Raw genomic sequence first — 26,293 nt, 5'->3', positions numbered from 1 at the left:
CGGGATTTCATTGGGCCCCAGTGGTTTACCGGATTGTAGTGATCTGATTGCCAACTGTAGCTCCTCATCTGTGAGGCCGGCCTCCATTTCGTCAGCCTCCTCAAGAGTCAACCTCGGCATGTCTGTACGTGATAACGACTCTGTTACCGTAATGCTTGTTACATGTGCTATTGGCGTGTATACTTCGCGAAAGTAGTCCGCTAAAATATTCACTATCTTTTCTGGATCTGTCACTAGTTGTCCCTCTGCATCCCGTATCTGCTGTATCCCCTTAGGACTTGCCTCCCTCCTGTCTAGCCATGCCAGTAGTTTGCCAGCTTTATCTCCTACGTCATATATTTTGTGTTTCGTGGCCACTAGGTTGGCCATCGTTCTTTCGCGTAAATAGCCCCTGTGTTGTTGTTGCCTGATGCGTAGTGTGTGTGCCGTGTCCGGTGTTGGGTCTGCTGAATGTTGCGTGTCAGCCGCTTGCAGTGCTAATTCTAACTCTAATAGTTCCCTCTGTTGCTCCCACTTGTGCCCCGAAATGGACGATATTGCTTGCCCTCTAAAGACCGTCTTGTATGCTTCCCACAGCATTACGGGTGAGCGGACTGACACAATATTTTCTGCAAAAAAATGTTTTGTGGTGTTACAGAGGTCTTTCCTTATACTAGGGACGCTTAAGAGACCAGGTCGAATAGGGAATATCCTCCGCCGACTCTACGGTAGTGAGATAACGTTAACATCACAGGGGAATGGTCAGAGATGCCCCTCGGTTTAATTACGACCCCCTCAACATTCTGCAGGGTGGTTTCCAGCATCAAAAAATGATCCAATCTAGTCAAACTATTGTGTACTGTTGAGTGATACGTGTATTGTCGTTCCGTTGGGTGCGAGTGTCTCCAAACGCCCACCAGCCCCAGTGCATCAACGAAACCCTGTAAGCGTGAAGTCCCAGACGCGGATGGTCTTGCCTGATATTTGTCAATTGTGGCATCCATAATAGCATTAAATTCGCCCCCTATGACAAGGTCTCCCTCCGGCAGTATCAACAAGAAGTCGCTAAGCGCTGGGAGTGCCACTGTGTGTAACGCGGGAGGAACATACACTGATACCACGTTAAAGAGTCTCCCCTCCCATTGTCCCTGGACCACTGCGAACTGCCACTGATCCTCTGCCTTCGTCTGTAAAACCAAGAAAGGAGAGTTTTTCCGCAGCAGTATTCCCGTCCCTCTGGAACCAGTTGAAAACTCAGAATGGATTTACATCTTCATACCCCCATTTATCCAGCGCCTTACACGTCGTCCCCACTAAGTGGGTTTCTTGCAGGAGAACTAGTGTAGGGCCCTGACGCCTGAGGGCCTGAAGTATCAGACCTCTTTTAATCTTGTCTCCTAAGCCTCGGACATTCCACGTTAACCCCTTCAGAGGGGTCAACAGGGTCTCCTGGGGCCCGTTCGGGGTGGCGTCATTCTGTGAACCTGTCACCATGGGTGCTATGCTCAAAGGACCCTACTGCATGCCCCACCTTCTCATATGTGTATCTGCCATTTGTTCGATGTTGTTCTCTATCAACAGTGCCTTCGTAAAATAAAACAAAACTCAATAAACTACTAACTTTCCCACCCCGGGTCCCACCCGCCCTCCCTGCTTAACGGACATACAACCGCCCGCTGCCCCAACTTAGCAGAGTGCTTCTCCCCATCCCCAACCATAGTACTTGCTTGTCTGGGGTAAAGAGTCCAATGGAATCATCGGCCCTCGCTGCCCTCCAAGGCTACCTTCAGTCCAGTGTCCATAGCCGGCTCGACCGTGACCACTCAAACGGCGTTGCAATTGTATGTATGTATGTATGTATGTATAAAAGATTTTATTACGCGCTCTGCTACTACAGAGTATCCTGGCGCGATATGTAAACTAGAACAGAGCCGAACCAAGGAAGAAGGGAAGCAACTAGATACTGAGATTAAAAAGGTGAGTTTTTAACCCCTTCTTAATTCCTGCCAGTGTGGCTGACTCACGCAAAGAGAGCGGCAGGGCATTCCAGGATCGAGCTGCTTGGACAGAAATAGATTGACCACCCAATCTCACATATCTGATTTTTGGCGTAAACATCAGAAGGAGATTAGCTGATCGAAGTGCACGGCGAGGGGAATAAAACGTGAACCTCTTGTGCAAATATTGTGGTCCGTGTTGATGCAGGGCACGGAAGGCCAGGACCAGAGATTTGAACACAATACGATGGGCCACTGGAAGCCAATGGAGCTTTCGGAGATGAGCAGAAGCGCTAGTTCTTCTCGGGAGATGGAATAAAAGTCGGACCGCCGCATTCTGAATAATCTGCATTCGGTTGATGAGATATTTAGGAAGACCGCTAAAGAGGGCATTGGAATAATCCAGCCTTGATAGAATCAGAGCACGCAGAACCGTCTCTTTTGCTTCCCTATGGAGCAGTGGAAGGAACCTTTTTAGTGACTTGAGGGTCGCAAAACAGGTCGCCGTAAGTTTTTTTAGATGTACTTCAAACTTAAGATCCTGTCCGAACCAGACCCCCAAGTTTTTGGCCGGGCCTCCCAGAGAGCTGGGACAAGCAAAATCAGGCGGCCAAATGAGATCCTTAAAATTGGCCGGAAAGTTGCCATAAAACAACAGCTCTGTCTTGTCCTCGTTGCATTTAAGTTGGGCTGACAGGAGCCACCGAAAGACATTGGATAGACAGGAGCAGACGACACTAGCATCTAGGCAATTCTTAGGCCAGGTAAACAACAGCTGAGTGTCGTCGGCGTACGCCATTATTTTGGCTCCCCACTGCTCGGCCAGATAGATCAGCGGGGTCATATAAACGTTAAACAACAGGGGGCTTAACGTCGACCCCTGGGGGACCCCTGTGCTGAGCTTCTTGGGAGACGAGGCGTAAGGAGGCATCCAAACTTGCTGCGTCCGTTCCGACAGTTAGGCGGGAGACAGTTATATATTGGCATTATCTTCATCTGACCTCCTCCGTTACCATTTCTGGTAAGTCTTCCGATTCCAGGTGCCTGGACAGTTGACTGCCTGAGTCCTCCTCCCCATCTCGTCGATGGCGATTTTTGTTTCTGCGACCGGTGTTATCCACTGGCCTCCATCCTTCGAGCCAATCATGCGCCGCCTCCGGTGTCTCGAAGAACCATGTCTGTCCCTCTGCCACCACTCTAAGTTTTGCGGGGAAGAGCATTGAGTAAGGCAACTCCTGCGCCCGCAGTGTTTTTTTTACCTCCAAAAAACTGCGCCTGCGTCTGGAAACTGCTGCCGTATAGTCCGGGAAGAAGGTGATCGTTGAGTTTTGAACGCTGATGGGCGGGGAGACTCTCGCCGTTTGCAGGATTGCATCCCTGTCTCTGAAGTTAATAGCCTGGCGAGTATTGGTCTTGGGGGTGCCCCTGGCTTGGGCCTGCCCCCGGGAACTCTATGGGCTCGCTCCACTGAAAAGAAACTTGAGATTCCCTTAGGTTGCAATCTAGTTTTCATCAGGTCTTCCTCATAGAGGTCCATTGCTTGAGCGCCTTCACTCTCCGGAACACCAAGGATGCGTACATTATTCCTCCTTGAACGCCCTTCCTGGTCGTCCAGCTTCTCCACTAGCAGTTTATTTTCTGTTTCGAGGCGGGAAATGGCTGTCTTTAACTCTTGAGTGTCCGCCACCAATGATTTAGTGACTATCTCTACCTCTTTAACTCTGTCTGCCATTTTGTGAAAGTCTGCGCGTAATAGGGAGACATCTGTGGAGATCGTCCCCACTGTGGTCTGCACACTGGACAATGTCTTCATGATGTCTTCCAGCGTAACCGTCTTCGCCCCTTCATTGTCCGCCCCCTTTCCTGTGGACATGCGCCCCTTTGTCAGTGGTGGAAAGCCCTTATCATAGGCGTATTTATCCAGCTTTGCTTGCATAGTCTGATTTCTTGGACCCCTGCCCGACATGGTGCAATCGTGGACAGAATGAGATACTTGCTATGCAATGTTCGACTCGCGGTCGGTTATGGCTTCTTTGGGGTTCTGTGCGATAGGCCCCACACGTGTCCTGGTTCTGTGACAAGGCGGCGGTTGGTATGCGCACACTGCTATCATACCGTGTAAAATGCTCACGGGGGAATGACTGTAGGCCACATCCGCACCTGCTTATGGCCGCCAGCCCCTGCCGTGGACACTGTGTAATGAAGTTCCTTGTGTCCAGCAGTCCCTTTAGGATCTCCGTATATATGTAGGGCAATCCGCTCTCCCGCACCGCCTCACCGCCCACCTCGTTACTTAGCACCTTTCAGCTCCGCAGGACCCAGGTGTCCAAGTGTAACCATGATACTGGGCCGCACCGTGCCCGCGTCGAGTCCTTCGCCTCTGCCCCCTCCTTAGCGGCCGTGACCGGGCCCTGCACAGTGTTCAGCTTCCTAAAAGTGCACAATGGGCGTACCAGCGCCGGTTCGCCTCCTGCCGTATTCCGAGTCTTCCACGCCGCGCTGCCGGTTCTTGGGGTACTGTGGGCCTAGGCCTCTGTATGTCTGGATAGGCCGCTGTCAGTTGAGCGCCGCACCCCGCTGGCCTATTTGAGCCTCTCGGCTATGTGTGAGGGGGGGGGTCATCTCTAGCACCTCTGCCTGCGGTAGTCAGAGCACAGCGCCAATCCACTCAAGTTACTCACCTCATGTCTCTTCCGTCTGGCAGCTGCGGCGGCCCAACGGGGCTCAGCGGCGTGGCTGTCGCGTTATTTCTGGGCCCCGTCACGCTAACGGCGGAGTCTTTGTTGCGTTGTCCGCGGTCTTGGGCGTCACCGAGTGTCTGTGGGGCACTTCATCTTTATTGTGGGGCGTGCGTCCTCCTCCGCCATCCTGCCGCCCGCCACACTCCTCCTCACTCGCACCTCGTTCCTGGGTCTCCCGCAACTTCAGGCCACGGTCTCAACCTCCCGACCAGGCCGCCACAGGTCCCGCCTTGTTTCTGCCGTCTCTCGGCTACAGATGTTTCCTGGATTTTCACCGGTTCTCGCCGCTCGGTCCCGGACCTCACTCCCAGCCTCTAGAGCACCTTAGGGTATCTGATTAGTGATCGGATAGATGTGAAGGGCTATTCCGTCCCTGGAGCTCTTCAACTAAGCAGTCATCTTGTTCAGCTGTTGTGTGACGCATCTTTTTATTACCCCTCTTGTCGGCATGGTGCCCGAAAACAATCCCTCTCCCGTCCATTTCTTCGTCTGTGATGTGACGCCTCAGCCCTGCCAATGGAATCCTCGTCCCTGGTCCTCGAGGCTGTTGTGTACTGGGCCCTAGGCCCACATGACAAGGAAGAACGACACAGACTCAGGGTATGTGGTTACTGGAACTTCCCTCGAGCACGTGCACCCGGGCCCATTTATTAGCCGGGTCACGTCACTCGTGACGCCGGTGGTGAATGAGTGTGTGGTGTGTGTGCACACTCCCATAGGGGGAGTGGTTGGAAAACCAGTGCCTGTCGAGACACTAGAACGTGTCTCGCAGGACACAACATTCCTCCAAAACTTTAATGAAAATAAAAACTCAATAGTTCAACTTGTAGGGAGAAATAACAAGGAAATATACACCACAAGGTCCATCAATTTCTCGGGTCAGGCATCCAGAAGACAGCAGACCAGGACGGGTGACTCAGACAGTAGTAGGACGATCTCAGCGAGCCCTCATCATTTAATCTGAGTGATTCAGGACACAAATGCTTTCTTGGAGATGTCCGCTGCACTTCCTTTTGCTGACCTTGAGGATGGTATGTGGTGGTTAATAACAGTTCATTAACTGGGTGCGTCAAGGTCATGGTTGGAAAGTTCACTGGATTATTTCTGGATCACCTGAAGTCTCTCTTAGGCTGTCTTGCTGTGTCCAGTGACCGGTCGGTGGGGCAATGTCACTTCCAGTTCTCCTGCCTGGGGAGGCCCTTCTTTGGGCTTGCCACGGGACTGCTGATAGGCTGTGATTGGGGCTGCGTATGTGCCGGCTGGGGGTACAAAAGGGAGTGGTGATGGACGGAGCATCTGAATCAATCAAACACTCGCACCCAGTCAAAAGATCTGGGTTTAATCCATCACCGTTCTTTAGCCCACTCTGCCACCCCAGTTCAGACTGGCCATATGCAAATCAGTCTGACCCTGTGCCTCATGGGAACAGTCCAGCCCAACTGCCAAGCCATGTCTTCCCTGGACCGGAAACAAGCTTCCAAGGACCGGTTTCTGGCATTCCAGCCGTCTTCAGCCCGGCTTGCTTGAATCCAGTGGCAAAGTGAGCAAGGGACTCACGTCTGAGCATACCCTGCCACACTTATGGCGGCCAAAAGCGGTACAAAAGGGGGTAGTGATGGACGGAGCATCTGAATCAATCAAACACTCACACCCAGTCAAAAGATCTGGGTTTTATCCATCACCGTTCTTTAGCCCACTCTGCCACCCCAGTTCAGACTGGCCATATGCAAATCAGCCTGACCCTGTGCCTCATGGGAACAGTCCAGCCCGAACTGCCAAGCCATGTCTTCCCTGGACCGGAAACAAGCTTCCGAGGACCGGTTTCTGGCATTCCAGCCGTCTTCAGCCCAACTTGCTTGAATCCAGTGGCAAAGTGAGCAAGGGACTCACGTCTGAGCATACCCTGCCACACTTATGGCGGACAAAAGCGGTACAAAAGGGGGTGGTGATGGACGGAGCATCTGAATCAATCAAACACTCACACCCAGTCAAAAGATCTGGGTTTAGTCCATCACCGTTCTTTAGCCCACTCTGCCACCCCAGTTCAGACTGGCCATATGCAAATCAGTCTGACCCTGTGCCTCATGGGAACAGTCCAGCCTGAACTGCCAAGCCATGTCTTCCCTGGACCGGAAACAAGCTTCCGAGGACCGGTTTCTGGCATTCCAGCCATCTTCAGCCCAGCTTGCTTGAATCCAGTGGCAAAGTGAGCAATGTGCCGGCTGGGGGCAGCTGCAAACCGCTGGTGAGCCAGTAGCCAGTCTCTCGCATAAACCTCAAGGGTGTATGGGTCTTGGTCAGGACATGCTCTCTCTGCCGCAGTTCGGGTTAATAGTTACCCTCGAAGTTTTCTTGTCGGCTGGTTTGGCACTAGTGAAGGACTCCACTCCATGTGTCTTAGAGACGATGTCGGTAGACGCACTTGATGAGGCCTGCCAGCCGTGTGGTGAATCAGGACGATGGCGGGTGACGACCTGCCTTGATGGGCGTAGGCGTCTAGTCTGGAGTTGATCGTCTGAGGCAGGGATTGACCAGGTACCTCCGTGTTCTCTGGTGAGGTACTTGCTGTCGTGTGCATGGACTTCTTGGGCTTTTGGGACTTTGATGACGGAGGAGTGATGAACGCGCTGAGGAACGTACAACTTGAGACTCGGTTTGCCTAGGCTGTGCGGCTTACTCTCGGACTCCCGCTGTGCGGTTGTCAGTTCCTTCTCGGGTTATCCCCCTCTTCCCTTGCTGTCGCTGTGTCAGGACTCACTCCTGTTGTAGCTTGGGTTTTCTTCATCGTCCGGCCCTGCCACTCACGACTTCCTCTTCTGACCTCAGCTGGTTGTCCGAATCTTGGTGTAGACCCTCCGGTCACACACACCCACGTTTCTTGCTGAGTGCGGTGTCATTGACTTGGCACTGATGGTCTATCTGCCATTGAACCTGGACGACAGGTAGTGAAGGTTAATTAGGAGAGGAAGTTTCTGGATGGACGTCGTAGCCACGTGACTGCCTCTTCTGAATCTTGTCTTGCACCTCTGGCATTTGCGGTCAGGAGCAGGGATGCCACTCGACTCCAACTGCCGACCATTGGGTAGGACGGTCTCACTGTGAAGCGATGGGAGCAACGCGGTTTGCGCTTGCAGCGGCTTACGTGTGGTTCTCCCTTGGTGCTGTCGCCAGGGCCGTCAGTGCGCTGTGGTGGCTGTCTGTTGTCTTTGGAGGTGTTCTTGGCTTGTGGTTCTCAGAGTCCTTGTGCTCCTCCTCTCTTTGTCTTTGACGCACCTGCGTTTTTCCAGCTCTTCTGGGTGACACGATTTCCACTCTTCTTTTCCTCCGGGGTGCAGTGACATGCACCATGTTCTAACAAGGCCAACGGGCCTATTAACTTCAATGGTCTCCGGACCATACGGGCGAATCTTCAGTCTCGCTTCTCGGCTGCATGGCAGGCAGCAACTCATATCGGGTGCTCCTTCTTCAGGCAGCTTCTCAACGCTCCTTCTCTGGGTGTTCCCTCTCCAGGGAATGACTTCCACAGGCAGTGATGAGCTGTGGTGGCGGCTGGCCACGTGTGGTGTACGACTCTACTCTTGTCAGCCTTGGGTCACTTATGACTCCTGCTTGCGGCAGTGTGAGGAAGGACACTGTTCTGCTTTGGGCCCCTTCCGGGCTCCATTGCTGTTGTGGAGATGTATGGGATCTCCCTGCTAGTTCCAGCAGTGCTTCTTTTCTTCAGAGATGTCTCTTTTCCAACTGGGCGTTTGCCCATGTTGACGCGCTTCTGGGTGCCTGTGTCACGCACCTCGGACTGCACATGCTTCGTCTTTTCTGGGGCGCCCTCTTCTGGTACTTGGCGTGCCGGCTCTTCCTTCTTGCGGTGGTAGTTGTTTGCCGCCAGGGGCGTGTGGCGTGCTCCTTCCACTAGTGATGGCATTTGGTAGCCACTGGTGAGCGCTCTGCACCAGTAATTCTTGCTTGCTGCACATTGACATATGCCTTGGCTTGTGGGAACTTCTCCTTCCCCTCTTGCACATAGCAGTACAGCGTCATAGTGTCCAAGGACTCTTGGACATTCTTTATGGCGTCCTCTTGTGGAGCTTTGCGTGCCTAACTTCCTGGCTGGCGGTGATCTTGGTTCACCACTGGGGTGTGTGTTTGCCGGTTTCTCGTTTGCAGCAGCCACTGGGGGCACGCACGCACTGCACACATTCTTCTTTCTCCTTGCAACTTTCGTGAAACATGCTTGGCTGTCTGTGGTCTTTGTACTTTTACTGGACTTTGTCTGGCCACTCAATGCTTCTCTTGACTGAGGTATGTTTGTGTGTGTGTTGGGTCTCTCAGGGGTTTTCCAGTCTCACTCCCTTTCAACAGTTGGCAGCACCCTCAGATACTCTGCAGTTATGCTGGGAGCAGTGCTCAGTCTCTTTAGCTTGTCTTGCGTGTGGCTGGGTTATGGTCTCCTTCATTGATACGGGTATATGCCCTCGTAGTCTGTGGCCGGATTCATGTATTGTTGACTGCTACGACAACTTTGGGCACTCCTGTGGTCCTACCTCCCCTATGCGTTGTGGCTGTAGGCACTAGCGGTGGACATGCTTCCCCTCATTTTTCTTGTGAGCTGATGGGGGCAGTTGCAGTTGGCAGCAACATCTCTTCTGGCAGTGTCTGCAGATGGCCACTAGAGTGTGCTCTCTGCACCTGTCTTGGCCTTTCACTATCTCTTGCAGTTGATGGCTGTGCTGTATGGTTTCCTTAGTGGACAACAGCAGCTGTCATGGGCTCTGTGTGGATGGGCGCAATGCTGAAAGTGCAGGAGGTAGGGCCCGTGCTCCTGGAGGCAGCAGGGCATAATGGCTTCTAGAAACGTTCACTCCGGGTGCAGATACTGGACAGTCACTAGGTGGCGCAGCAGCTGCCTGTAGTATGAGGACACAACAGTCTCACTTACATGGCGTGCTGTGTTGCTGGCTCACTTGTTTCTTAGCTGCCAGGGGTGAAAGTGCTGAGACATGAAGGGCTCTTAGGGACTCCAGGCAGAGTTGGTCTCTCTCCGCCAGGATGTCACTCATGGTGTATGGCTTGATTGCTTAGCACTGTTGGCCTTCTGGACGTGTGGCACTCATAGGCTTAACAAGAACTGGTGCTCTGGCAGTAATGTTGAGGCCGAATGCTGTGTGGCCTATTTACCACCAGGTGGCATTGCAGATGCTTCACAGGGCTGCAATAGCCTTCTCCGGTGTTGCGGGCTTCATGAGGTTGTGGTGTAGGTTGCGGGTGAGAGGGATGCGTCCCCTGCTGAGATAGTCTGTGGCTGCGAGGCCGGCAGCACGAAGCGAGGACTGCTTGTTCCGCCGCAGGTGAGGCCAGGAGGCGAATGCTAGCGGGTCGGGGCAGCCTTTACTGGGCCTTGTCGAGGCAGGCTGATTCTACATAGGCTCGCAGGAGGGCAGCTGTGGCAGTATCCATGCGTACAAGGCAGGCGAGTGCACACGGCACGGCGAGGCCGCTTTTGCTTAGGCCTACTGGGGGTCAGGGTGTATTTCGTTGGAGGAGCGCTTCCTCCCAAGGCAGATGGCAGCAGGCCGCGCTGCTGACTGGCGCCTCCGCTGCAGGTAAGGGAAGTACCTCTGGTCCAGTCTCTGGTCGTGTTGCGCTTTCAGCCTGGTAGATGGCAGGGTTGGCAAAACACACAAGACGATGGACGGAATGTTGCACAATGGCAAAACATTCACCCCCAGTCACAGATCTGGGTTTAATCCATCGTTATTTTGCTCACCAAGCCACCCCAGTTCAGACATCGCCATATGCAAATCAGTCTTGACCCTGTACCTCATGGGAACAGTCCAGCCCGAACTGCCAAGCCATGTCTTTCCTGGACCGGAATCAAGCATCCTAGGACCGGTTTCTGGCTATCAGCCGTCTTCAGCCAGGATAGCTGGAATCCAGTGGCTTAGTGAGCAAGGGACCCATGTCTGGGCATGACCTTCCCACATAGGGTGAACAGCAAAACACACAAGATGATGGACTGAATGTTGCACAATGGCAAAACATTCACCCCCAGTCACAGATCTGGGTTTAATCCATCGTTATTTTGCTCACCAAGCCACCTCAGTTCAGACATGGCCTTATGCAAATCAGTCTTGACCCTGTACCTCATGGGAAAAGTCCAGCCCGAACTGCCAAGCCATGTCTTTCCTGGACCGGAATCAAGCATCCTAGGACCGGTTTCTGGCTATCAGCCGTCTTCAGCCAGGATAGCTTGACTCCAGATGGCAGGGTTGCTCCGCTCCGTGAGAGGAGTTGGACAGTCCTCACTTACGGCAAGGACCTTCTGATCCACGGAGCGGCAGCAGGCACTTACGATGGTAGTGGGGCAGGTGCAGCCTTCATTTATGGCTTTCATATGGATCCATATATGTATTTCTCTATACCTTCAGCTTACACCACCGGCAGTTGAGGTACCGCCTGTGCGCTGCGCCGTGGGAAGCGAGGTTGCGGGGCACCACCGGCTCGGTTCTGGTGTCGGGTGGCAGGGTGATGCGTGCAGGGACTGTTAGGACTTTCCGGGCTTGTGTGTGCTCATCCCAACTTGCTAGCGGGGTGCCTCAGCGCCATTCATCAACCTGCACAGGCCCGGGGCGCCACTCACCAGCCCGCCATGTATCGTCTTGGCACCGTAGTTTACCGCTCCACATCAGGCAGGGGTGCTGCTAGACATCTTCTTCCCGACACACGATAGGGACAGTGCTTTATGTGGCACTTTTTTCATCCCCAAGGGCTTGTGAGGCGGTTGCTAGCTTGCACGCAGGTTACAACCCCTTCGTCGCCATTGTTGTGTACTGGGCCCTAGGCCCACATGACCAGGAATAACGACAGACTCAGGGTATGTGGTTACTGGAACTGGCCTCGAGCATTTGTTAGCCGGGTCACGTCACTTGTGAACCGGGGGTGGATGGGTGTGTGGGGTGTGTGTGCCCACTCCCATAGGGGGAGTGGTTGTTAAACCAGTGCCTGTCGAGACACTAGAAACGTGTCTCGCAGGACACAACAGAGGCGACCATCGCGCCTCAGACACAGCAGGCCCTGTTCCTGTCCAGGCCTGATGCTTGGACAAAGCCAGCTCTGTGGGGACATTGTCTACGTCCTCTCAAGGGCATGCGGGACAGACTCTGCGGCGCAAACGGGCCACTCCAGCGGCCTCTCACAAGAGCTACATTAACTGTTACCAGCGGGCAGCGTTTCAAAGGACTTCACTCCGAGCCCACCATGGGCCAGGGAATAGAGAGCTCGAACCACAACGCCGCCTCCTGTTCGCCATTGTGAGGAAATGAGCGTCTGTGGGACGTGTCTGTCCGAGGACAGACGGACGAGAAGTGCCCATCTAGGGACTGCAGAGCAGGCCCGTGGGGCTCCTGCACCCATCACTAGGCTAAAAGGCCGCTGGCAGCGAGCACTTCCGGCAGCAGCAGCATTCCGAGCCAAGGCAAGGGGTGACGTTTCCGGAATATCTGGCTTGAAAGGGGAGGGCACTCTGCTGCATTTTGTAGGGGGGTGTGGTGGACACAAGGGAACACTTCAGAGCTATTCGTGGGAAGAGGGGCAGATACGAGAGTGGGCTAATTCTAGAGGGTTGAGAGGGAAGCCACATGTGCATGTAATAGACGAGCTCTGGGGAGCAGCTGTCCACCAGAAGGAAAGTGCAGTCAAGGCCACGTCATCGAACAGGCCCTTTAAATCAAGTCCCAGATTCAGCTGAGCTGCATCTGGAAATGCATGCAAGGAAGGGGATTTCAGTAGCTGTCTTCCAGGATAGAGCCTTCATGGCACTTAGCTACTTGTCACTTGACACATATAATAAGCAGGTGGAGAGGACATAGTCCCCAGAGAAGCTGAGATTGATGGAACTTCGTTAGAAAGGCTCTTTAGAGAAGTCCAAAGATCTCTTCATTGGGTAAGCCCTTTGTATAAACGTGCCACACCATGGGCTGGGAGAGACCAGTAAGCATCACGTGGACTAGAGACACTTTAAATGTTGAAAAAACTAGGAAGAGCCTGGCAGAGGTAATGTTGTGCATCAGGAACAGAGATCGCACCCTGTAATGAGAGAGAATACATATCAGAAGGACGGATGAAGACACAAACTATCTATCATCGTGTAAGTTGCAGCACACTCAGTAGCCACCCAAAGGACTTGCAAAGTGACTCGGATAACCTTGTGGACTAAGAGACACGTCCCCTTAACCGACTTTGGACTGCAGGAGACCTAAATCATCTGGTGAACTTCGAGACGCTGTAACAAGTGTGTAGACAGAAAAGTGCACTATAACAGGATGTACTGATGACTAACAGCGACGCCATCAATTCCACAAGGATTGAGCGATGTGCCCATCAAGGAAAAACAGGCATTGCAATTACCCCAAGGGTTGAGACACTAACCATCACGGGAACCTTAGGGAGACATTGTCACCACCAAATGTACAAAGGACATTGTACTCACCTCTTGGGCTGAGACACTGGAACCACTGCATAGACCAAGAGGCACTTTAACGTATGTTCCCAAGGCTTGTAAGAGAAGGGACTTCCCCAAGGCACAAAACTGTTCTAAAGCCAGTACAGCATGAGACGTTGTAATCATCCCAGGATGAGAATATCTTATCCATCCCAAAAGTAGGGAGAGATGTTCTAGCCATCCCAAAACTTGAGCGACATAGAGTGGGGTAAATGCAGAGAGATGTAACAGCCTGAGCGAGAAATAACTAATAGTGCGAACGTCCACCAGAGACGTTGTACCCATCACAGGCCAGAGACTGACATTTTACACATCCCAATGCCTGAGCCCGTGACGTTATAACCATCCCAGGCTTGGAAAATATGTTTAACCATTCCAATGTCTGAGAGAGCTGGTCACACCTAAAATGCTGACTCGCTGTATCTTCCCAAGGCCCGGGAAACACAGTGTAACTGTCCCAATGGCAGGCAAAATGATTATTCAAATCCAAGACCTCAGGTGTTATTTCTAATGCCTGAGAGAGAAATTTTGCATATCCCAGTGCCCAAGAGACATGACGTGATCTTTCCAGGTCGAGAAAAATGTAAGCCTGGAAAGATAATAGCATCCGGAATACAGAGACACACTAGCCATTCCAAAGTCTGAAAAAGATGTGACTATTTTAAGGCCTCAGAGAAAGATGTAGCTATCATAAAGCCAGAGAGAGAGATTTTACCCATTCCAAGGCTCAAGAGGCCTAATTACCTCAGGCCTGAGAGAAAGATTTTTACCCTCCACAGTGCCTGAGAGGCTTTGCAGCCATGCTAGGCTTAAGAAAGACATTGGAACCACCCCAAAGCCTTTGAGAGATGTTCCCTTCCAAAGTAGCAAAAGATGCTTTAACCAGCCTGAGTCCTGCAAGAGTTGTAACTGCCAAGGCCCAAGCAAGACATATAGCCACTGTAACATCTTAAGCCCTGATAGAGAGTGTTATAACTGTCTCAAGGTCCGAGCGAGGCATATTACTCTTCTTGAGCCTAAGTGAGAAGTTGAAACCACCCTGAAGGTAAAGAATTGTAATCATTCGAGGTATTGGGAGGAATATAACATCCGATGGCCTGAGAATGAGAGATGGACAGTATAACCATCCTAGTCCTAAAAGTGATTTAACTCTCGAATGGCAAGAGAAAGACATTTATCCAAATACCTAATACGTTGTAATCAATTGACTTGTCTTTCCAATTTTAGTGAAAATATCCAACCTTTTGACTACAACACTAAAGCATTGGCAAACGGTCTAGCTTTAATGTGCTAGCACGTGCAAAGACAGCCAATCACAAATTATCACATATGTTACCTGCACAAATGCTGTTTATCCTTTTAAAGCCTGCTCTACTTGGGCAAAGTGGCAAACAATAATTCCATATTGATAGAATGCATACTGGGCATAACGAATTGAATGTGACAGAGTGCGAGGATTTAGTGTAGTGTTAAGAAGCAAAATAGCCTCTTGTGCATTCCATTGGAAACGCACATTAGAAGGCAGAGTGATAAACTAAATAGACAACAAAATAAACTAAGGGATGAAATGCCCCTCTGTTACAATTTTCATTATTAATAGTCATCAGCTCCTGATCTTAAGATCATCAACAAAGAATGCACTGTTGCACCAAATTAAAACTGGGCTTAACATGCTACATTCATTAAGCAACATTGTTCTCATTAATTACATCTGCAATTGTAACCCTGCTCCAGAAGGCTCCTTAAACAAATTAACCTCATCAGAAATTAGTGCTAGCAACTCAAACTATCCAGGTTTAACAGGGAGAAAGATTGTTTCTTTCATTACCAAGCACGACTTACCTTATCTTTTATTTGTTATTCAAACATAATAGAATGAGACGTAAATAAATGAACTTCTTACTTCAATGCCTTAGTGCTATCCTCTTCATAAAGACGTGTATTTGATCCAAGATTCTTACAACCAGTGCTTTAAGTGGGATGCAAAAAGTGGCGGGTCTCTGCCTTATGTAATTAAGGGTGTGGCTTGAACAAGTAAACTACATTCCTGTGATCCCTATAGTATGCTATCTGACAGGTATTTTGGTGCAAGAGTAAGTTAAACGTGAAATATAAAAAGGAACTAAGTCGCTTATATGAATTAACGTATTTTTTTTCTTTACATTAATTGCTCAGAAATAAGTCCGTTATTTGCCAGTAAAGTTAAGTACTTGAATATGTGGCCCAATCGAGACTTGTTTTAATGTCAGTTTTTAATTATATCCCGTCTGAGACCTGGAGGGACCTGACCCACTTAAAGCCCTGCTTATAACAACTTACTGTAATATTTGGATTCCAATGTTGAGGCAAAAATTAAGAATACTTTAACTGCGATTCAGACTAATATGGCCCTGATTATGAGTTGGTCGTAATATTCCGACCTGTGCGTAAATCCCTGTTTACGCAGAGGTTGGAATTACAAGTTAGTAATATTTAACGCATCCGATAGTTAGAGGATACATTATATACCTCAAACTTTGTTAAATTTCGGCCTGTCAAACCTGCCAAAAATTTTACAGAGAGAAGTATATGGTATTTACTGTATGGATTTTGGTTCATTAAACAGCAAAATCCATGTGTTATTACCCACACAACTTGTAATAGGTGTTATTTATTGCGCCCGATAAATAACGTACCCTGTGGTATTGTTATTTATCAGGTGTGATAAATAACATCTTAACTTGTAATCAATGCCTTTATGTACCCATTCTACAAATAGTGTAGTTGGATAAATTCAGACTTTGTAACAAGATGCAAGAGACCTTAAAACACATTATCGGCATATGTCCTAAACTCCTCAAAATTCGTACTTATTATTTTTTAAAGCTGCAAATATAACAAATGTCACAGACGCCGTTTTATGTTGCTTTCAAGAACAAGCCCATTGTTGGTTGCTTGTCTAGTTACCTAGAAATGTCACACGAATAAAGTCTAATGTTCTAACCACTTTTAACTACCTTTTATTTATGAACTATTTAATTAAGTGTAATTTTGTATTTCCTTTCTGCTATAAGTGTACTGTTATTGATTATATTTAAATATATACAATAAACAAGTCCTACAACTTTTCCTGTTGAAGCCAAAGTCCATTCTATGTATATTTTAAGAAACTGCTTACAGTATATCTTGCAGACAGCTGCACAATCGAGCCAGACCTAAAAACCACATTGAGTGGCGTGCCCCGTTCTAGGGCTATTGGGCCACAGTTATGGTGGTTGAGGTCATTTGCCAGTGTTTTGCTGGAGCTCATCCTGCTTGTTCTGGTACAGTCTTATGCAGCTCACACTGAAAGTGTGCAGACCAAATAGAGGTGCCCACTACTAAACGGGTCACTCCAGGGTTCACTCTCATGACTCTGCTTTCTCTGAGTGCCCCTCTCATTGGGAACATGCTAGATTCGTCCTCCTGACAGTCTCTCCTCCAGCAGGGCCAGGCACATTCTTCCCCTCTCACATCTGGCAGGAAGGCCTCTAGGCTGCAGAGAAATTACGGACTTACCTGATGTCCTCACCTCTGGGAGTCTAGCTATCAGGGAGACACCAATGCTGGTTGCACAGCAGTTCTTAGAGTATAATGTAGAGCGCTCTCTTCCGTGATCCAGAAGAACTTCGGACTGGAACAAAGTGGCGGAGAGGGGTTTGGATCCCACTTTTATACACATGTACTAACAGAGGATGTGGATAGACTGTCTGAGACTTCAGAAGAACCAGTTTGAATTGGGTTGGTTCTCTTTCAGATGTCATTCTACGTCTTTACCCGACACCAACTTTATGCAAAGGGATGCCTATCTCTGCTGGTAGCAGTGGGGTTCCAAGCAAGTGTATCTAAAACATGGGTGCAATGAAGTATGGGATCTCAGCACCTGGTTGTCATCAGCCTTCCTGAAACAGTAATCTGGGCCAGAAAAAAAGGGATGGCTCTGCATAGCCATCTACCAAATGGCAGTGCACAGTAAGAACTCATCAGCAGCCCTTTGCTAATGAGTTCTGAATTGAATTTCTAAAGGTAGACCATTCTAAATGTGCCCTCCCTTCCATGTCTGGATGTCCACCCTCCACTTACAGCAATGAAGGCAATGCACTTCCATTGTCTGGCAGAAGCTGTCCTTATCTTCCATCTTGTGCCATGTGCCCGCTACTGGAGCTTGCTTGGTGCGCCTTCCAGGTCACAGGTAAGGTTATAGACCTTGCATTACCAGGGATGGTGCTTGGCCTCTGCGCACGTGCTAGATTAATGTGATTCAATATACAAAATAAAAGTCCGGATCCCAGGCACACATGCAGCTGGGCACTCAGGGCAAGGCGCGGTGCTCATTCACTGTGCATGGGACTTGACTTTTCCAAAAGAGTGAGAAACGCTATAACCTGGAGACTAATAGAACCATAAGAGACACGTTTATAGAGGTATATGCTCGCTGATGCGCCAGAGGACCGAGTCACTGCATTTGTGCTTTCATCTGGTGAGAGAAGACCGTGTAGCCTGAGAATGACTACGAGTGTAAGAGGCCCAGTGTCCCGGGGACTGCAACTTGCTGTGACCATCCTCAGTAGGGGGCGCTATGATTGTTCTCGTGTTGACTGTTTAACTTCAGCCTGCGAGCAACTACAAGAGGCTCACTGCCCAGAGATCTTAGACATACCATGACTAGACATACTTAGACATTTATGACCTAGTGAGCATCCTGAGAAGTGTTTCTATCTCTGATTGAGTGAGCTCAGTTTCACTCAGGGGTTTCTCTCCTGCGTTATTTCGCAGTAATGTTCTCTAGTGGGAGAGCAGTCACCAGCTGTCCTGCAGGTGTTCTGAACACGAGCTTTATAGAAGTCAACAAATAAGACTCTGTACCGATTGTTAACCCTTGTGATATCCACTGCAGTGGCAGTAGTCGGCTCGTAAGCATATCGCGTTAATTGCTGGTTCTTATCACCAAAGCTAACATTGTACTGTTTGGGGTTCCATGGCCATCAGATATGCATGCAAACACTAGGTCCAGGGTTGAAAGAAACTGGCAGCCGTTTGTTTGTGTGATAACCCATTCCGTGTGTGCACTTTTCGTCGGAAGGCAATTTTTTCGAATTTCAGAAAGTTCTCTTTTTGCAGAAGTCCCTCGATTTTCAAAAAGGTCACCATGACACCAAGACCAGTTTAATGATGCATTCCGACATGTCCACATGCGGGCTGGTGTAGACTGTCTAACAGTTATCTATCACTGCCAATAATAGATGTTGTCATCACCCAGTTCTGGGGCACTCATTTTATTCCCCTGGGATGAATGAAATATTCGTCACTCGCAGACTTTTACAGCAGGGGCCAGGACTGAACTGGAGAACCAAAAGCGGCCCTGGCAAAAATACTCAAACCAGCCCTTCTTCCTTCGTATCCTTGTGCAATCTCTCTTTTTTCATCCACCCATTCTCTCACCTTCTCTCCTTCTAATCTATTTTCCTCTACCTCCTCCCCCATCCCACTCTCATTTTCTCTTTCTCTTGGACCTTCCCCGTGCCTTTTGCAGTTGGCCTAGGCCTTTCAAAACTGTGCTTCAGCCCACCAGGATAGTGCCCAGTGGAGTAAAAGGCCTGGTGGTTGCATGAGTCTACCATGTCATCTAAGCAGCCTTTGTCCAAAAGAATCCTCATTTTAGTGTGATCATTATGACTTTTCTTTCTGAGCCGCCACTGGTCGTGATTATGTTTTTTGTTACCCACAAATGGTTGTGATTCTTCGGATACAAAAGAAAATACTCCCAACCAGTGCTTAATTTGTTATTAAAAACTAAATGCTTTGGCACTTTTCAGATGGCCACTGCAGCCTGCACTACCTAGTCCCCCTCCAGTGCTGCTAATAACACTACCAGCACAACTACTAACATTCACACTCCTAAAAGTGTGACAATTCAAACTATTCCAGACTGCCCTAAGTTATAATAATGGCGGTAGGTGCAGGTACTATTCATTTTTAATGTATATTGACTTAATAAACACAGTTGTGCTCATCTAAAAACTAGGCAGACATCGCCACATGTGGTGGTCTGTTACTAATGCCGGTGCTGACAATTAAGTGCCAGTGCCCAGCACAGAAACTACTGGCTCAAATTAAGCACTGATCCCAGCGCTTTCACCAAAAAACAGTGCATCATATAGTGGGGGAAAAAAGCACATTGTCGGAGGCACCACAAACTCGTATCCACAGTAATCCATTTGTCCAGTAAATATTAGCATTGGCATTTATTTTTTAAAATAGGTGTACTGACATATAATCATCAATGATTCCATAATGCATAAACCGTCTAAAATCAGTTTTTCAAAGTTGTGGACCTCTTTATCAAGGCTGGAAAACAAACCAAGACAGAATAAATATAAACTAGAAAAAACTGTATTTTACTAGACTAATTACTAGTGATATGATTTTGTTACAAAATGCAAACCTGATAAGCACCTGACAATAGATACAAGGTATTGTATAGGCAATTCATGTATCCATTTAAAAAAGTGAGGAAATGATTGGCAAATAATAATTGTAAAAAACCCAGTCGAGAGATGTCGAACCGATTAAGAAACAGTAAAAGGTACATTTTACAGATAGATTAGGATTAGAGAAAGATTGCCCTAGCACAAATTAAGGAAGCCTACAGTCCTACAGCATTCTACAGCTGTCAGGCTCTTCTAAATAAATAAATAAATGCAAATATGTAAAGAACGGTAGGAGAGAAAAAAATGGAGACCACATGAAGGGGTGGTGCATGGAAAGAAGTGAAAGATAGATAGAGCAATGCAACACATTAACTCCAATACAGTGCTAAATGTAAAATGAAAAACGAGTCCATTAAGTCTGTAGGGAAAGGATCCACAACTCACCCAACCAGAATCCTGTGGGACCGAAATGTTGCTTGGCGGGACAAACAGAACAGCATTAAATCAAAAGCAGACACCTGAGATCAGTGCTTTAAATGGGCCGGTACTGTCCGGTATGGAGTACCAGCACTTTTTTATTTTGAAAGGGATATTACCGGCACTTTTCAAGAGAAATGCAATACTTTAAATTGGAGAGTACTGGCACTTCTTGAAAACAAGCAGGTACTCTGGTACAGAGTACCTGCACTTCTTTTTTTCCATTTCAAGCACTGCCTGAGATAGAGCTGACGTTTGTCGATTGGATGTTTTTGTTTCTAAGTATAAGGACTGTACTGGAGGCAGTAGGTCTTGCGTAAACCTGGCAGATACCTAGGCCTAAAAAAAAAAGCAATAAAAGTAATTTGTCCTGAACCTGCAATGTGGTTGGAGTGTTCTCACCATTCCCCCACTCACCAGTAATTTTGTTTCTGCAATAAGGGGTTCATAAACCTCATGTAATGAAAGCTAGAATTACATTTTCAGATGTCAACAGCCGATCTATTTTGATAAGTTTGCAAAGTTGTAATGGCTGATGGATGGGGACAACACATCTACAACTACATTAATCCAATGAATTAATTTTTTTAACATTTTGCATGCTCATGACGAGCTGAGCTCGTCATGAGGCACGGTGCTCATGACGAGCTCAGCTCGTCATGGGCCGTGGAACGATCAGGTGCGGGGAGAATTCCCCTGCTGTGCTGAGCGTTCCACGGGAGCCAATGCACCTGTGACGAGCTGAGCTCGTCATGAGCACAGGAGCGCCGTAGCTCATGACGAGCTCAGCTCGTCATGAGCATGCGGGCGCTGTGCGCGCCCCCCTCCCCCACAGCACAGCGGGGAATTAGCCCCGCAGCGAAGGGGCTAAATGTTGTTTGAAAACCTTCTGGTCTGGTTGTATGGCCAGATATGTGTAAAATTAACTCACCTTAAAATATTCTTGATATTTATTTTGTTTAAAAATGTCAGTAAAAACTACTGATCGCATTTTATATTTCGAAATGTAAGAATGGAATGCCTGCCTGCATCTGAATTTTTCTGTAATTATTCCTTTGTGCTAAATAGGTTAGTTAGAACGACGATTTTTATATGAACGTTTTAAAATCAATTCTACTCTACGAATTTTTCCTCCGTCCCATACCAATAGTACGCAAAACTTTAATGACGAGATCAGAACTGAATTTAGCGTTTTTTGGAGTTGTGGAAGGGTGCAAATTAGTCAAACAATGTCCAAGGTATTGGTAAACCGCTGCTTTTTGAGTAGCAGAGGGCGTATTCACATATTCAGATGTGCTGTGGTGGCGGTTCTTTTAAATACTTCTGTATAACATAACTTACTTGGCGATATGTTAAGGGCCCAGCCAGGGCTTTAAGTGGGATGAAAAAACTGGGGCGGGGGGGTCTCTCAAAGGGGCGTGGTCAATGTAATTAAGGGCGTGGCTTAAGACGTAAGCTAAAAATCTGTGTTTAGCACAGTGAGCTGCCCGACTTGTACTTTGCTGTTTCTGTCATTGCATCCAGATAAATGCTACAACAAGCAACATCATACCTACAACAAGGCAGAACTATTGGCTTTGTCAATGGTTGTTAGTTGCATAAGATAAATAAGCAGCAACTATGGCTTGTATATAATATTGAAAAAACTGCCACTTCAAGCTTTGGTGACATTTCAAAAAGAGAAGGGAAATCCAAAGAGAAAATGACTCTCTTTAAAGGATTTCCCTTCCTCTACAACGCTCATCACGGGCACATCGATGTGCCTGCTTTCATTGCAGTCCGGAAAATAAAAAATGGACTGCCTGTGCCAGGGCACAAAACAGAGCCCGATAGAGACCCGTTTCGAGGCCCCCTTTAAAAAACTGCCGGGGCTCAGACCTGGCCCACTTAAAGCCCTGGGCCCAGCCATTCAAAAGTCATAAATTGACCAGTGGAAGATAACTGGAAGGCCCTAATTTTACTTTTTTTTGCTGACATTTACACCTAATTCTAGGAGTGTTATGGTGTGAAAACTAGGTGGTGTCCCAAGCCCATGCGGGCTGTAGTTTAAAAGTGTCTTGGATTTTAATATTTATTTATTTATTTAATGCGATTTTCTATAGCGCGAACATTACTCGAAGGTGTCAGAGCGCTTTACAAAAGAACCTGTTGCGATACATAAGGATTTAGGATTACATGAGTTACATAAAAGATACAAACAGGAAAAAAAATTGCTAATGTACAAGTTGTAAAGTCACACAGAGAAGAGATACAAATAGAAAAAAATACAAATGTACAAGTTGTAACGTCACTCAAGGAAGAGATACAAATGGATAAACTCTAAGAATCATATAGGAATGGTAGTGAGTACAAAGGTCTACTACATATACTAGTGGTTAGAGTTATCTCTATACACATATATATATATATATACAAATAGTACATTTTCTCAGGATTCCATTTTACCAGCGATTCGACTTGGACAAGTATATATCACATATTTACAGAGTGAAAAGAGAAATAAAAATAAGAAAATTACAATAAAATTAAAATAAAAAGGTGTAGAGAGCGGTATGTGGGGAGAAGAGTTATGTTCAACTAATTGCATTGGGGGGGCAAGATGATGTGCATACATGGGAGTGGTACTAGACCCCACCCCCTGCGGGAGGGGTGGAGATGTTATGCTATGTCACAAACTAATTCCATCAGCTCATGTATATTTGTAAATTGGTGCATAGTATTGAGTAGTGTGTGTGTTTAATAAATGCACTCTTACTTTTATAAGCAAAGTACAGACTGGACAATCCATTATTGAGTGTTATTTTTGCACACCTGCAAATGGCGATTACTAACCCACACCACCTCCCTTAAGTAAGCTTCAGACTGCTCTGCAACGCTACCCTCTGAGAGTCAGGCGCTACAATTGGGTGTTTGGTTCCCAGTGAAGGACAAATGTAGTCATGTTATTTGTGCAGGCCTCACAGATGCTGCCTCGTTTTCCAACGTACAGTAAAAGATGCACGTGGGCTGCGGTGGCGTAATCTCTTAAAGTTACAAATTAAGTCCTGGGGTGTGTTGTAACTATTGAGGTCTGTGAAGTGATGTTGAAATGCCGTGCCTTTTGCATTGTTGTACCGAGTGTAGGTGCAGTTGTAAGGCATGGTATAACTGGTCACAAGCCTTCGACACGAGCAGAAAGGATACCAAAATGCCCCTATAATAAGCACGACATTTTCTTCAGGTCATGTAGTACATGAACACACATGAGTTTGTCGAGGGAGAGTATACCGGGCCTGACTGTGTCATACGTTCGGTGTGTACTCTCTGAAGTCGAGCAATAAATGATTCGACATCTGAGCCTCGCGACGTGACCCCTGCGTGCCCCCCTGCGTCGCTGTCACAGTCGGGCCACGGAGCTGGCTCGCGCGGCGCTGGACGCAGACCGTGACCCGTAGCTTGGCGCAGAGGCAGAGCAGGCCTCTATGCAAACGGAAGGAGGAAGTGGTTGAGCGCACATGGTGGCGGCAACTGTGAGCGGGGCGGGGGTGCAGCGGGACAGGAAGGAGGGGTGTTGTCCAGCGTCGTCGTAGGAGCTGCTGCACCGACTGGCAGCCGCGCCACGCAGCTGGTGAACGTCCCCAACATCATGTCTTTCCGCGAGCCTGATGCCAGCTCCGAAACAGAGGTACGTGGAGGCGGCGAGGAGGCCTTTGTGTTTCCGGGCCTCAGATCGCACAGCAGATGATGCAAACTTTCACTTTCAGGCCGAAGCCATCATACTTCGGGTGCCTCAGCTGCTTATAGGGCCGTTTCTCGTAGTCACCGGGGGCCGTGCTGCTGTCGGCTCCCGGGAGTGGGCTGGTGTTGCCTGGCTGGGCTTTAGCTAACTGTAGAAGGAAGTGCTGTGTCTAAAGAACTCGTCGGATCCGTCTGGGGGTGCAGTTCGCATGCAGAACGGGGCTATGTGAGAGGTGCACGCCAGCAACAGAGGGAGTGCTGCAGGAAACGCATACCCCGAGCCAGGCAGGGTTCATGTCTGGGGAGGAAGAGGGCCAGCTGTGCGATTGCCTGCACAGCACCTGTTAGGCGATGAGAAGTTCTACGTCACCACTGATGTGATTTGAAATTAGAATCCGGACACAACTGTAATCTGCCGAACAGGGGTCCTGGGGGGGAATCAGGGATGTCAGAAGCGACTGTGGACTCGTTGATATCTAAACGGGCTGGGTTTCGTATCTCCATCGGGGTAAGTTTGTGGTGTTCAACAAAGACCAATGTCACGAGAAGTTCACCGAGCTTATTTAAGGTCCGCTACACCAGAGGGGTTCATAAACGCGGGCCCTTTGTAGTCCAACCTCTCTGAAGCTTAGACGCGCATACTACTACGTACGACAGTGGTGCTGGAGCGATTTTCTGATTGTGGTGGGTCGCCACGCCATCAGCTCATTCAAATTATTGGGGTTCAGCCGTTCAGGTTCTAAAAAAAAATCTTGGTGTCACTGAACGAGTGAGAGTGATATAAAAAAAAACCCTCAAATAGCATTATCTTGAGGCAAGGAGGTAGATGAGATGGGAAACCTCCTTAGCTACGAAGTTTTAACAGCGAAATTCTTTAACCACGAAGTGTTAACGACAACGTCTTAACAACGAATGCCTTCACAATTAAAGTCTTTCCCACGCATATGCCTTTAGCACGAAAATGTAAGTATTTTGCAGGTAAATACAAAACACTCGCAGGTGCGCACGCACACACCCACACCCACACACTATGGTGGGGTGTTTCTTTGGTTTAGGGTGGGTAACTGAATTTGGTTGGTAAGGGTATTTTAAGGGTTGTATGGGTTTTGGGGTGGAAAGGGTATTTTTAAGTTTTAGGGTGGGTATGGGTTGTTGGGTAGTTAGGGTAATTATTTTTAGGTTTTAGGGTGGGTATGGGTTTTTGGGTGGCATGGATATTTTTGGAGTTTAGGCTGGGTATGGGTTTTTTGAGCACAGATATTTTTTGGGGTTAGACCGGGTATGGGTGGCAAAGGTATTTTTAGGGTTTAAGGTGGGTGTGGGTTTTTGAGTGGCAATGGTATTTTTAGGGTTTAGAGTGGGTCAAGGTTTTTGGGTGGGTAAGGCTTTATACTGACCTGTGAAATACTTACTTTTTAATGGTAAATCCATAGGCTTGGTAAAGACTTTTGTTGTTAACCACAAAGTCTTAGTGACTAGGTCTTAAGGCATTTCGATGTTTAGGTAATCCTTCTTCCGACATACAACCCGATGAGGTGGTAGTCTAAGACTTTTTTGGGACATTGTGGTTCAGCGTTACATTATGCATGTTTGTAGAGTATACTATCGCGCAGGAGCAGAGCTTAATTGGGGGGAGGGGGGAGTAAATACCAGGGCCCTCATCAAGAAGTCACTACAGCTTGTGCCACACTTTGCCCCTGCCAGGGCATGACCGTTCCAAGAAAACTAATAATCATCACACTCTACAATTGTAACAATTTAGATTATTCCTGGCCACTAATGTTATAAAAACTGTTTAGGCAGCAGGTTTTTGTCCTTTCTAATGAATATTGAATTCATGGCTATTGTGCTTTTTTCTAAATTAAGCAAACAGTGCTACAAGTTGCAGACCGTCATAAGTGCTGGTGCTGGAAATTAAGAACTGGTACCGAGCACTGGAAATCACTGACTCAGATTAAGCATTGCCCAGGAGGATATCCTGGCACTGAGCAGGTGTGAGTCTAGGCACACCAGCGGCCTAGGGGAACTACTTAAAGTCCGGTCTTCATCTTCTTGCAGAATTCAAGAAGTGAGGAGGCGTCTCCTGTGTGTAGCGCAGATTGTTCCACGCTTTAGGAGCAATTTAGGAGAAGGCTCGACCGTCCGATCTGGTATTCCATATGCGTGGGATTTGTGCATGTAGAAGTACGGATGAGCGTAGGTGTCAGGAAGGTTGTAGAGGTATTCTGGACCAGTGTTATGTAGTGCCTTGAAAGTGTGATGAGGAGTTTGAATTGTGCTAGTTTGTGAATGGGGAGCCATCAGAGCTCCTTCAGGTGTGGTGTGATGGGAGTACGGTGTTGGATGTTAATAGTAATTCTGAATGCCAAGTTTCTTCTGGTGTTTTTTTGTTGTTTTTTTTATCTCTGCATATTGGGTGTTCTTGTAGTCCAGCTT

At 48.2% G+C, this 26,293-nt stretch overlaps 1 protein-coding gene across 4 annotated transcripts in view; it reads left to right on the top strand.

Moving 5' to 3' along the window:
* PKN1 (protein kinase N1) overlaps nucleotides 1-26,293 on the top strand; it is an 815,639-nt gene that overhangs the window by 220,243 nt on the left and 569,103 nt on the right. The window contains exon 1 of one of the 4 annotated variants that reach the window (XM_086961049.1): nucleotides 23,629-23,804. The exons of 2 other annotated variants lie outside the window; for them this stretch is intronic. In XM_086961049.1, the coding sequence (XP_086817175.1) occupies nucleotides 23,766-23,804 (39 nt within the window). In that variant the 5' untranslated portion in view covers nucleotides 23,629-23,765. Of the gene's footprint in view, nucleotides 1-23,628; nucleotides 23,805-26,293 lie in introns of those variants that run through there. One more of the 4 variants, XM_086961056.1, reaches the window with a different exon arrangement.

The sequence above is a fragment of the Lissotriton vulgaris genome, chromosome 1_1, assembly GCF_964263255.1.
Source record: "Lissotriton vulgaris chromosome 1_1, aLisVul1.2, whole genome shotgun sequence".
Taxonomy (NCBI): Eukaryota; Metazoa; Chordata; class Amphibia; order Caudata; family Salamandridae; genus Lissotriton; species Lissotriton vulgaris.
This window is presented reverse-complemented; position numbering and strand designations above follow the sequence as displayed.